General features: G+C 40.9%; 1 protein-coding gene across 1 annotated transcript in view; it reads right to left on the bottom strand.

Annotated features, from left to right (window-relative positions):
- The window catches only part of zbtb11 (zinc finger and BTB domain containing 11), a 20,978-nt gene extending 9,699 nt beyond the window's left edge, over nucleotides 1–11,279 (bottom strand). The window contains exons 1-5 of the mRNA XM_061737597.1: nucleotides 10,781–11,279; nucleotides 7,653–7,921; nucleotides 5,910–6,141; nucleotides 3,143–4,161; nucleotides 773–1,093 (exon numbers count right to left, since the gene is read on the bottom strand). Coding sequence (XP_061593581.1) covers nucleotides 773–1,093; nucleotides 3,143–4,161; nucleotides 5,910–6,141; nucleotides 7,653–7,921; nucleotides 10,781–11,090 — 2,151 coding nt within the window. The 5' untranslated portion in view covers nucleotides 11,091–11,279. The remainder of the gene's footprint in view (nucleotides 1–772; nucleotides 1,094–3,142; nucleotides 4,162–5,909; nucleotides 6,142–7,652; nucleotides 7,922–10,780) is intronic.
- Nucleotides 11,280–11,569: the final 290 nt, after the last annotated feature.

Raw genomic sequence — 11,569 nt, forward strand, 5'->3', positions numbered from 1 at the left:
TCGATTTCCCAATTCTAAATCGATTCTCATTAATTCCTAAAAAAATCGATTCATATGTCTAAAGATCGATTTTTTTTCTTCTTTTATTTTATTTTTTTCATCATTACATTACAACTTTTGGTTATTTTTTTGTTTATCTCCAAAAAAGGAATGTTTTGTTGGACACGAGAATAACTGGTGCCATGTTTTTGCCTTTAAATATGTTTAAAGGTATGAAAACATTAAAGTGTTATAATAGCATAAATTGTCTATATTTCATTACTTTATATACTGTCTTGGGGTTACATTTGAAAAAATGCTAAAAACCAAATGCTCAAAAATTAAAAACCAAAATAGACCGAACATGGAACAAATAAAAAACGGAATGTGGGAAAAAATAAAAGCGATTTCATCCGTCTCTGTTTCCTCCCTGGATCTGTTTGGTAATTCTGACCCACATGATGTTTCTGTTTCAGTTCTATCAGAATTCTGGGAGCTGATTGGTCCTTACAGCATCATTAGCTGCCAATATTTGCTGTTTAATCTCAATATAATACTAGTATTAATATTTTGCATAACTACAGTCATATAATTCATGCAACAGCTCAAAAAACAGTTTTAATAACACTAACCCAAATCAATATCGGAATCTAATCGAATCAAATCAAATCTTGATAATCAATTCTGAATCTTAAGAATCGAATCAATTCTTGACATTTGAATCGATCCCCAGCCCTAAGAGAGAGCACGGAGACTCGTCGACGCCGATAATCCTGCGCTGCCCGACACTTACGCTGCACTTGTACGCACGAGCTTTCTCGTGCTTCAGCGTGTGCATGATGAGGGAGTAGCGTCTGTTGAAGGACATGCCGCACTCGGAGCAGGTGTGCTCCCCTTCTCCGGCGGTCCCCGTCGAGGCCTGGGGCGGCTTGGTCTCGGCCTCCGGCTCTGCCGGCGTCGTCCCAGCATCCTGGGTGCTGATCTCTGCCGTCGCTGCCGTGTTGTCCGTGACGACGCTGGCCTCCGCCGCAGAGTCGCACGCGCTCTGCGGCTTCACCTGGGTCTCTGCTGGCTGCTTCGGGGGTCTCCCCCTCTTCCCGTGCCGTGGCACCACCTACAACATGGAGATTAACTCGTGTTGTCATGATGGACACAGGTCCAATACAGGATCATACAATTCAAGATATTCTGCAGAGCCTACATGACCCCATCCTGCATATCCAAAATAAATAAAGAGCTGTCAAACCCATGTTGGCATAACTGTGGGGGGCATGGATCCTTGCTACATCTCCTATGGGACTGCCCTGCTGTCAAGGCCTTCTGGCTGGGTGTAACGAAGGTCCTACCTGACGGTAGGGCTGGGCGATATGGACCAAAAGTCATATCTCGATATTTTCTAGCTGAATAGCGATACTCGATATATATCGATATTTTTTCTGTGCCATAATTGGGGTTTCCCCCAAAGCATTATAGCATAGCATCTCTGTTAGCTTCATTTTTTTCTGAGGCAAACCCTTAAAAAAACAGTCAGTTTTAATACAAAGCCTCGTGCCAAATGTCACACAGGTTCCTTTATTAACAGAGGTCTGCACAATATCAAAATGTATAAAACAAATGAAATAAAAATAAACTGCCTGCATATATAGAATAAAAATGCTTCTTGAATAAAATAAAACAAATATTCCTTTCCTGCATAACAATTAAATTAAAATACACTGTGCAATTAATACAATGTAGACAGTAACAGGCAGACTTTTCCACTGAGGTTGACAGTTGTGCAAATAACAAAACATTTGTGCAAATCTCAAATAAAACATTCAAGTCAATTTGTCACAAAATAAGCTATATCAAAATCATAAAAAAAAATATATATATTTTTTTAAATCGATATAAACGATATTGTCTCGTACCATATCGCGTTTGAAAATATATCGATATATATTAAAATCTCGATATATCGCCCAGCCTTACCTGACGTGCTTGAGGTTCAAGTACCCGTCTGTCCTACTGTATGCCTTCTTGGACAGATACCTAAACATGTTCAATCCAACTCTACACATTATCTTATGAGCCTTGGCTTCCTCTCTGCAAAGAGAATCATCCTCATGAACTGGAGGCTGCACAAACCCTCATGCTCTGCTCTATCTGAATGGCTTAAAGACTACTTGGATATTTTAAGCATGGGACGTGCCACCAATCTGCTCTTAAACTTATACAAAGTCATTCAAGGACTTTGGGACATTGTACGGACATTTATGGACAAATACAAGCATTACACCAGTATGATCTTGTAAACTTGACGACCTCTCCTACTTTGCCCCCACTGTGTTGTGTAATAGAAGCATGTTAAATGCCCTGTACAATCAAAGAAAGCGTATTACATCACTGTACCGTACCCCCCTCCCTTTTTTGTATTCATTTATTTATTTACATTCCGGGTTGTTTTTTTTTTGTTTAGTTATTTGTGTTAATGCCCTTTTTCCCCTAACTTTGTGTGTGTGTAACACTGGGAGGTGTGTATTATATGTATAATGTGTTGTGGATTTGTCAGTCCTCTTGGTTTATGATGATGCTGAAAACTAATAAAATCTTAAAGGGGACCTATTAATAAAAACAGTTTTTTTCTTGCTTTAACATATATAAAGTGGTCTCCCCTCAGCCTGCCAACTCAGAGAAGGAGGAAAGCAACCAAATTCTGCAGTGTCTGTACAGCCGCCCGGATGAGCCGTCCAGTGTGATGTGGATCTACGAGCCGTTCAGATTCTGCTCCCGTCGTTATGTAACAAAAATGCGATTTACAACGGTTGGCCTCCGATGTGTGAAACCACGCCCACAACTAACTCCGCCGGCCGGAGCTTCCGCCATTTTTTCATAGCGGTGTATCGCGTCATTCAAGCAGCCAATCAGCACAGAGCCTCATTATCATAGCCCCGCCCACTCAGAATCCTGCATAGATAATGAGGTTAGAGAATGGGAAGATAAAGACATGGCTCAGAGGCTGAATTTCTAATTTATTTAGCAAAAACAATCAAAAGCTTGTTTTTAAGACATTCAAGGCCTGTTTAAAATAGGTATTAGATGCCATAATAGGTCCCCTTTAATATTAATAAAAATAAATGATGGAAACGACTGGTGATGAGACGTGTGGGGTGTGTTTCAGTACCTTGGTGGCGGTGGTGGCGGCGGCAGGGGGGGCTGTTTGTGGGGGCGTTTTCTTTCCTTCCTCGTCTTCTTCCAGCCCCATGTGCAGACGGGCGTAGCCGCCCTCGGCCATGGAGCGCTGCCGCAGTCTCCTCCTGCTGGTGTCGTCCCCCGCCAGCCCCTGCTTGTCTGCGTAGCCTTCGTCAGCGGACGGATCCTCCGGCTCCGGCGGCGGCTCCTCCCTCTCCACCACCTCCTTCTTCACCTTGGCGGGGCGGCCTCGCTTGCGTTTCGGGGGCGCCGCCGGGATTTCAGGAGTGCTCTGGGTCTCTGTGGTGGCGTCCCGGTGCAGAGTCGCTTCAGGCTCTGGAGCAGCGACCTCTGGGGGGCCCGGCTTGTCCGTGGTGTCCATGTTGATGACGAAGGCTCCGTCCTCGGTGACCTGCGGCTGCTCCATGGCCAGACAGGCCGACACCACGGCCAGGGACTCGCTGGCCCCCGACTGGCCGCTGTGGGTGACTACCGTCATGGTCTCGCCCTCCATCCCCTCAGCACCGCCGGAGATGAGCGTGACGGTCTCTCCTGGCTCCACCTGGCTGCTGTGAGTGATCAGAGCTACAGTCTCGGTTTGTCCGGCTTCGCCCACGTGCACCGCCTCCCCCTCCACCGTCTGCGTGACGACGGTCAGCGGCTGCTGGACGTAGCCTTCTTTAGAAGGCGCCACAAAAGTCAGAGGCTCGTTTGCTACCACCGCCTTGTCGTCGCCCTGTATGGTCACCATGTAGACCTCTGCACCATCCACCTTGGAAGCCTCCTGGAGAGCCGGCTGGTTGGCCATCAGCGTGTGCACGTCCCCTCTTTGATACACCGTCAGTTTCTGCTCCTCCACCTGCTTGTGCACGTTCTCGCAGATCTGCAACACCTCGTTCATCAGCAAGTGTCTGGCCAGGTTGGCGATGTCTGCCATGATGCAGAAGTTGAACGTGAGCTTGGAGGTGTACGCAAAATCCAGCAGCGGGAGGAAGCTGGGCTTGACGAAGCCTGTCGAGGGAACGGGGAAGATTAGAGCCGGGCAACGACAGAAACAAAACATAGAGTGCAGACAGTAGGGGTGTAACGTAGGGCTGCACGATTCTGGACAAAATGAGAATCACGATTTTTTTGCTTAGAATTGAGATCACGATTCTCACGATTTCTTTCCAATATAAAATTTATTGCACTTATTACTTTAACTTTGCAACAGCTGAACAAAAATATAATAACAATAAACATATATTGTCTTCTTTACACAAACCTTTGAATAATTTAAACAATAATAACAATTTTGAACAATATTTGTTCCTCCCTGAGTTGAACACCGTTTCAGAAAGGGGACTTGTAACAGATCCTGTAGTTCTGAGGCAACAAATTATTCCTCTGGCTGCTTTTTGCTGTAACAGCTGACATTGAACATAAAAACAATAAACATCTCTCTTGTCTTTAAATAATTTTAACAATAACAATTTTAACAATATTTATGTGCAATATGTGTCAGGTGATGAGAAAGGTAGATGTTTCTCCAAATGTAATCCACAATCATTAACAAAATATAACAAACATGACAACATGATAGTTGACCATGACAGGACTACAACAACCTAGAACATAGGCCTAGTCCTTTTTTTATGCAGCCATCTTAAAAAAAAAAAAAAAAAAAAACTTTTTTTTTTTTAAATCGTCGTCATTTGGAAATGAGATCGCGTTCAAGCATGAATCGAGATCGCGATTTTTTAACGATTAATCGTGCAGCCCTAGTGTAACGATACACTAATCTCACGATAACGATACGATATTATAGCAGTATTTTTTTTAACAACAATGAGGAACATATGACTGGAAAAAATTGTCTTTTATTTGAAAGACACAAAATACAAAACAATACTGTGCGTTTGCCCTATTGTTACAGTTTGTAATGTTTTATAACTGTTTAAGTTTTAAAGAGAAAGCCAGGCCAACCATTTTCCACTAACTGAACTAAAAGTAAATGTCAGGTTTGCATTATGCATCTTCAGTTTCATACAAGTACAAATATTTTGCCACAAACTGAATAGTTTCTCTCATGTATGATTTGACTTTTTTCTTTTCCAGAAATTTAACTACTAAAATAAAATAAATAAATAAAATAAATACATACAATTTTACATCATAAAACAGATTGATTCATGCTTACCTTATAAGTGTAAGAGATTTATTTTTGTTAAGAAGGTTATTTTGGTAATTCAGGGTTCATTATTTTATAAATATATTCTTTATATTCTGATGTAAATCAGGGACTATAATTACACTAGTCAGTTTATCTGTAGTGATTAGTCTGTTTTAGATTGGGCGGAGTGATACGCCACAGTACGGCACTAGGTGTTGTGTTGATGTTCTAAAATCCTACACTGTTGAGGGACATTAAAGTAACTGGAACTCAGCAGAAGTTGTCCCCGTGTTTATCCTACTCACGACCCGAAAAAGGTTTAATTTAATAAGGTAAGGCTTAACTCTACACCAGCCTTACATCAGTAAAAGTTCAGAGCTCAAAACCTGCAAGAGTCCCGTGATCGGGACCAAAACGGTACTAGTTTCTTCTGAGCGGAGGAAGATTTTGGTCCGCGGGTCGAGGCGCGGTCGTTACTAGTCAACCGATAGATTAATATTAATAACCTAATATCGCGATACAGTTTGTCACCTCCACGACACGCATCGTGACGTTTTTTGTATATATTGTTACACCGCTAGCAGACGGTGAAGAGCGGGATGCTCACCAGTGAGGTCCACCACGGCTTCATGCGTGGCCGCCGCCCCCTTCTCAAAGAACAGCTCGTTGAAGTATTCGCTACAGGCGGCCAGGACGGCTTTGTGGGCGCGGTACTCCTCGCCCTCGATCAGCAGCGTGATGTCACAGAACTGATTGGAGAGACGCTGTTGGTTAAGTTTGTCCAGCATTGTCTGGCTGTGTTTGGGCAGGAACTGGTTCACCTCACCCTTGCTGTCAACCTGCAACGAGCACCAAACAAACGGCACATCACAATTAACACTCAGCTGGGTTTCTGTCCATAAGTGAAGGGAAGAGTAGCAGAAAAACGGGTGGTCGACACTGAAAGATTTTTCAAATGTCAAACATCAAAAGCATGACATTAAAAACAAAAACATTGTATATTTTACATTTTTGATGTCAGTACTGTGTGGAGCGCAGACAGCACACACCACACTGTCCATTTATAGATAGTCCATTTATAAAAACACCCTAAGTCCCAAGTGATCACAAGGCATCGTTCTGGTAATGACATTGAAGGTGGCAGCTTGCTGAAACACCTCTTGGTCCTTTCTGCAATTTTTTTTAGTTTTTCGACAAGTTTCCTAATTGATATCATTGTTTTTGAATTACTTTTCTTCTCGGTCTTGCTGCTTGGGGTATTGTCTTTGTTACTTTTTTATTTTTTAAAACAACCTTTGTAAAGGACTCCAGTTCATAATAGTTTACAGTTAAAAATTCATGTTTCTATTGTTATGCTGCTTTTATTTAGTTATATTCTTTCAACACGGAAGTGCTTTTATTTTGAAGAGAGAAAACTAAACTGATGAAAAAGGAATGTAAACAGTAAAGGGTTAATAACGGGTTAATAACGGTTCACGGTAAAACAGATAAGAATACAAAGACAATACACGGAAAAGGAAGGACAAAAGGGGAGTTAGCACCAGTCGAGAGGGCAACAAGGTAGTTTATTTTATTTATTTGTCTGTCAGTTTGAGTTTGTGAGAAGTTTTGGTACCAACGTAGTTTAAGTTAATTGTTAATGTATTGTTTTCTTTTTTTTTATGCAGCTCTTACGTTGGTTTATGGATCACAGAAACCCATAATAAACTACATGATGAGACCATCAGTCCAGACTTGCTTTGATTTCGACTGGGATGCTACAACCTTTATGACGACTAACTGTAATAATGAACGAGTTGTTTACAAGTGTGAGCAGCTGATCGACATAAAGAAGTCAAATTATACCCAGACTGAGACCCCAAATTCCCCACGAGCTGTGATCATCTGGAACGTCTGGTCTCTTGCAAATAAGATGGACGAGCCTGAAGTCCTGGCAAGGACAAATGTGGAGTTTTGGCAATGCAGTATTAAAGTGTTCACCGAGATGCGGCAGCAGGAGCGTATCCCCAGTCTGCTTTCAGATGATACAGAGCAGACAGAGAGTTCAAGAGCAGCAGAGAAGTTAGGGCTGTGGAATTAAAGTGCTTGTTAATGGTTGTGGTGATGGTGTAATCCAGGAGATGCTACTGTAAAACGTGTCGGGGGAGCAGCATCAGAGCCAGGGACTTAATGAAAGTGAACAAGCTGATACAGATGACTGGCTCTGTTCTGGTGCATTTGAAGATGACTGTGCAAAGGATTATCAAAAATGGAGAACTGGGACCAAAATCAGCTCAATTATCTCAGTGTGTGGCTACAATAGAGGCATTCCTTCTACATCAACACGCTGCTTATAGGAAATAAAACTTACAAAGATCACTTGATGCTTGGTTGATCCCTTGGCCATCCTGAATCTCTGCTGGACAACTGAATCTGCACCAAATGAACTTTCATCTCCTCCTCCCCCTTCTTCTTCATCTTCCTCCTCCTCCTCCTCTTCTTCTTCCTCATTCATATTGGGAGCAGCCCTACGTCTGCCCGGTCTGGAGAACAGGCGGCCTCCAGAGCCGTCGTCGGCACTGCGCTTGCTCTGACACTGGGCACATTCTCTGATGTGGTCTTTCACATTCTTCAGGATACCTGGTTGTGTTAACACACACACACACACACAGATAGAAATGATCAGATTATACAATCACATGACACTTCTCATTCTCAGAGGATGCTGTTTGAATGCAGTGCATGACACCAAGTTGGCCAAGAGGTATTTTTTACTTATCTACCAGGTTTATATGAATAAAGCATAGTAAGCATTTGTTTCATGTATTCACTCCATTTTCCACATGCATTTAAACCATACCTGTCAAGTCTCCCGTTTTGGCCGGGAACCTACCGTATTTTACCCCTCTTTCCCACCGTCCTCCCGTATTAGTATTTTCCCGTAAATTACAAACATCTCTAAAAATGGGATACCGAATTTACTTTCCTAAAGATGAGCAGGAGTGGCGATGTTAGTGTCTCTCACGGCGAAAGGAACGTGCGTCTGTGTCATCAATCAGTGAATGCCAGAGAACCACATGAGTGAAAATGTTAATGTTTCACTTGAAGACAATCAATGTGTATATAAACTGAAAACATTTAATATAAATAAATGTGCTTTAATTCACTTTTGTGTTTTCATTTAGACTCCATTATAGGACTTACATACATAGGAATGTCAGGAATTTCAGGGTCAACAAAGGTCGGCCCATCAAATTCTAAGCATATAATTGCAGTGTGTAAGTGGTTGACAGATAGATATTTTAGATTTGTTGTAAACCAGTCTTAAAATGTAATACTGGATCTCGGTTGGGCTGGTGGGACAGCGGGTGGCGGAACATTTCCCTTATTTTTAAATCCAAAACTTGACAGGTATCATTTAAACGCCAGTAGAGTAAATAATGTGCATAGAAGGTAATAGAGAGCCATACAAAGGAGGTGGGTGGGGAAGTGTTGTTTTTGTGTGTGTGAATAATCCTTCTTGCAACCGACATGTTTGTGACCTGTTATTTTTAATAAGTGCCTTCTACATTACTTGACTGAAATCACTGTTATCCTGTCTACATGTATATTAGATGTGTTTCCTTATTGTGTTCAGAATTATTTTATTATTTGTCTTTTTCCTTCTTTCTTTTTTCTTGGAAGCATATGCTGGCATGTGTTCTCATATGTACATGCAATTTTTTATGCGTTTATATTTCCTATTTTGTTGATTTTATTTGTTTTCTTTTGTCATCAGGGTCAGAGTCATCAGGTCAAAAACTAACAGACTAAAAAACAGCTTTTTTCCCAAAAGCCATAATCCCCCTGAACAATATATGAATGACTTCATGTGCAATTATTGTTTTTACTGTGCAATACTTTTTCCCGGACTATCCGTGCAATATTCCACCACATGTGTAACTATATGTTATTATCTGTAAATAGGATCTCAGGTCTTGATTCCACTATTCAAATGCACCTTAACCTTTTTATATTTTTGTATTATTTATATTTCTTATACTCTTATATTTCTTATTGTTTGCACTGTCTTGCACTGGAGAGGTGATGCTGCTTTCAATCTCACTGTACCCAAGTATATTGACAATAAAGTATTCTATTCCAGTGGTTCTCAAATGGGGGTACGCGTACCCCTGGGGGTACGTGAAGGCACTCCAGGGGGTACGTGAGATTTTAAAATATACATATATTTAAAAAGTAGCACCCATGCAAAAATCCTTTAAAAATAAATATTTCATAAATAATTGAGGAAAATATAAGTCTAAATTCATAAAATGAATTTTATCTTCAGGAGTAAGCTATTCAACTTATTATCCTAAAACCGCAGAGTCTCCCCCACACCAGGATGGTTCCACCTAACCTGTCAATCACCTGGCTTCACCTGTCAATCACTTGGACCAACAATGGAGTCGTGGTTGAAGCATAGCAGCAATATTTTTATGTTTAATAAATCAGTTACTGATGGCACAGTGCTCTGTTTTAGGTCTTTTTTTTTTTACAACCAAAAGTGCTTTGCGCTGGTTAGGGGGTAAAAAATATTTCACGGGGGGTACATCACTGAAAAAAGGTTGAGGACCACTGTGCTAGCATGTGTTCTCACATGAAATTTGAAAGTGTTTATTTTTTTTATTTCCTATTTTGTTGATTGTATTTGTTTGTTTTCTTTTGTTTTTGCTTTTTCTTAAATTATAAAACAGGTATTCTTTGCAAAAACGTGTATTACTTGATGCACAAACATGCTGTAATGAGAAATAATGTTAATAAAATAAAAAAATATATAAAATATATAAAAAATAAATAAAAAAATTGTTATGTGTTTATTTTTTTTATTTCCTATTTTGTTGATTGTATTTGTTTTCTTTTGTTTTTGCTTTTTCTTAAATTATAAAACAGGTATTCTTTGCACAAACGTGTATTACTTGTTGCACAAACATGCTGTAATGAGAAATGTTAATAAAATAAAAAAAAATATAAAATATATAAAAATTAAAAAAAAATAAAAAATTGTTGTGTTTATTTCCTATTTTGTTGATTTTATTTGTTTTTTCTTAAATTATAAAACAGGTATTCTTTGCACTAACTTGTATTACTTGATGCACAAACATGCTGTAATGACAAATTATGTTAATAGAATATATATATATATATATATATATATATATATATATATATATATATATATATATATATATATATATATATATATATAAATAAAATATATAAAATATTTAAAAATACGAAAATAAATTAAAAAAAAGTAATGTGCATAGAAAAACAAGGTCCCCCTGTCAGCCTGAAATGACAGTTCCTTTAAACGACCACTAGGTGGCGGCAGCGAGTATTCTGCGTGCAGCGGTGACACAAGGCTGGCTCATTCTGACACCGATATTTACTATTTAACCCGCATAAACCGGTCACCTCGCAGCAAACAGGTGCAGTGAGCGTGTATGTGTGCCTCACCTCTCCACCAGTACTTGTGCGAGATGAGCTCCCAGGTGAGCTGCTGGTTCAGGTGCTCCCCCCCCGTCAGTATGTGAGCATCGCTGATCAGTTCCTGTCTCCGCTCGTCCCGCAGCACCACCTCCAGCTCCGTGAAGTCGTTCTGCCCCTTCAGCCGCCGCTGGTAGAACAGGGTCCCGCTGCGGACCACGTAGCAGGCGGCCGCCTTGCGGATCTTCCTCTTGGTGTTGCCGGGCGTCCCCGGCGCGTACGGCTCCCGTTCATCCGTCAGGTAGCGGATGATAGCCAAGTAGCTCTCCTCACACGACATGTCCGCGCCGCCTAAGCCCAGATACGGGCTGGTCCCGACCCGGGGGGGCCCTGGTCACGTCCACAAGGGACTGGGCCAATTTTATACGTCTCTCAGGTTGCAGTTAACATGGAATTAAAGGCGCAAAAAGGAGATAATAAATTGTTTGTAGAGGTGGAACTGCTGTTGGTGGCCGCGGACTTGCCCGAGCAGACAAAATGGCTGCTGCACAACCGGATGTTGCGTCAGAGTTACCGGAAGTAAGCGATGACTAGGCTCGGCCACACGAGGGCGCCAGGGGCTAAATTATGATTATGGTGTTTGTGTTTATAACTTATTCTTGTCTGATGCACCAAAGGTTCCAGCTTTTTAATGGATGCCAATGCTGAAATAAGAAAAGAGTTGAAGTGGGAATACAGGACTGTCTCAGAAAATTAGAATATTGTGATAAAGTTCTTTATTTTCTGTAATGCAATTTAAAAAAAACAAAAATGTCATAC

The sequence above is a fragment of the Cololabis saira genome, chromosome 13 (genome assembly GCF_033807715.1).
Source record: "Cololabis saira isolate AMF1-May2022 chromosome 13, fColSai1.1, whole genome shotgun sequence".
In the NCBI taxonomy this organism is placed as follows: domain Eukaryota; kingdom Metazoa; phylum Chordata; class Actinopteri; order Beloniformes; family Belonidae; genus Cololabis; species Cololabis saira.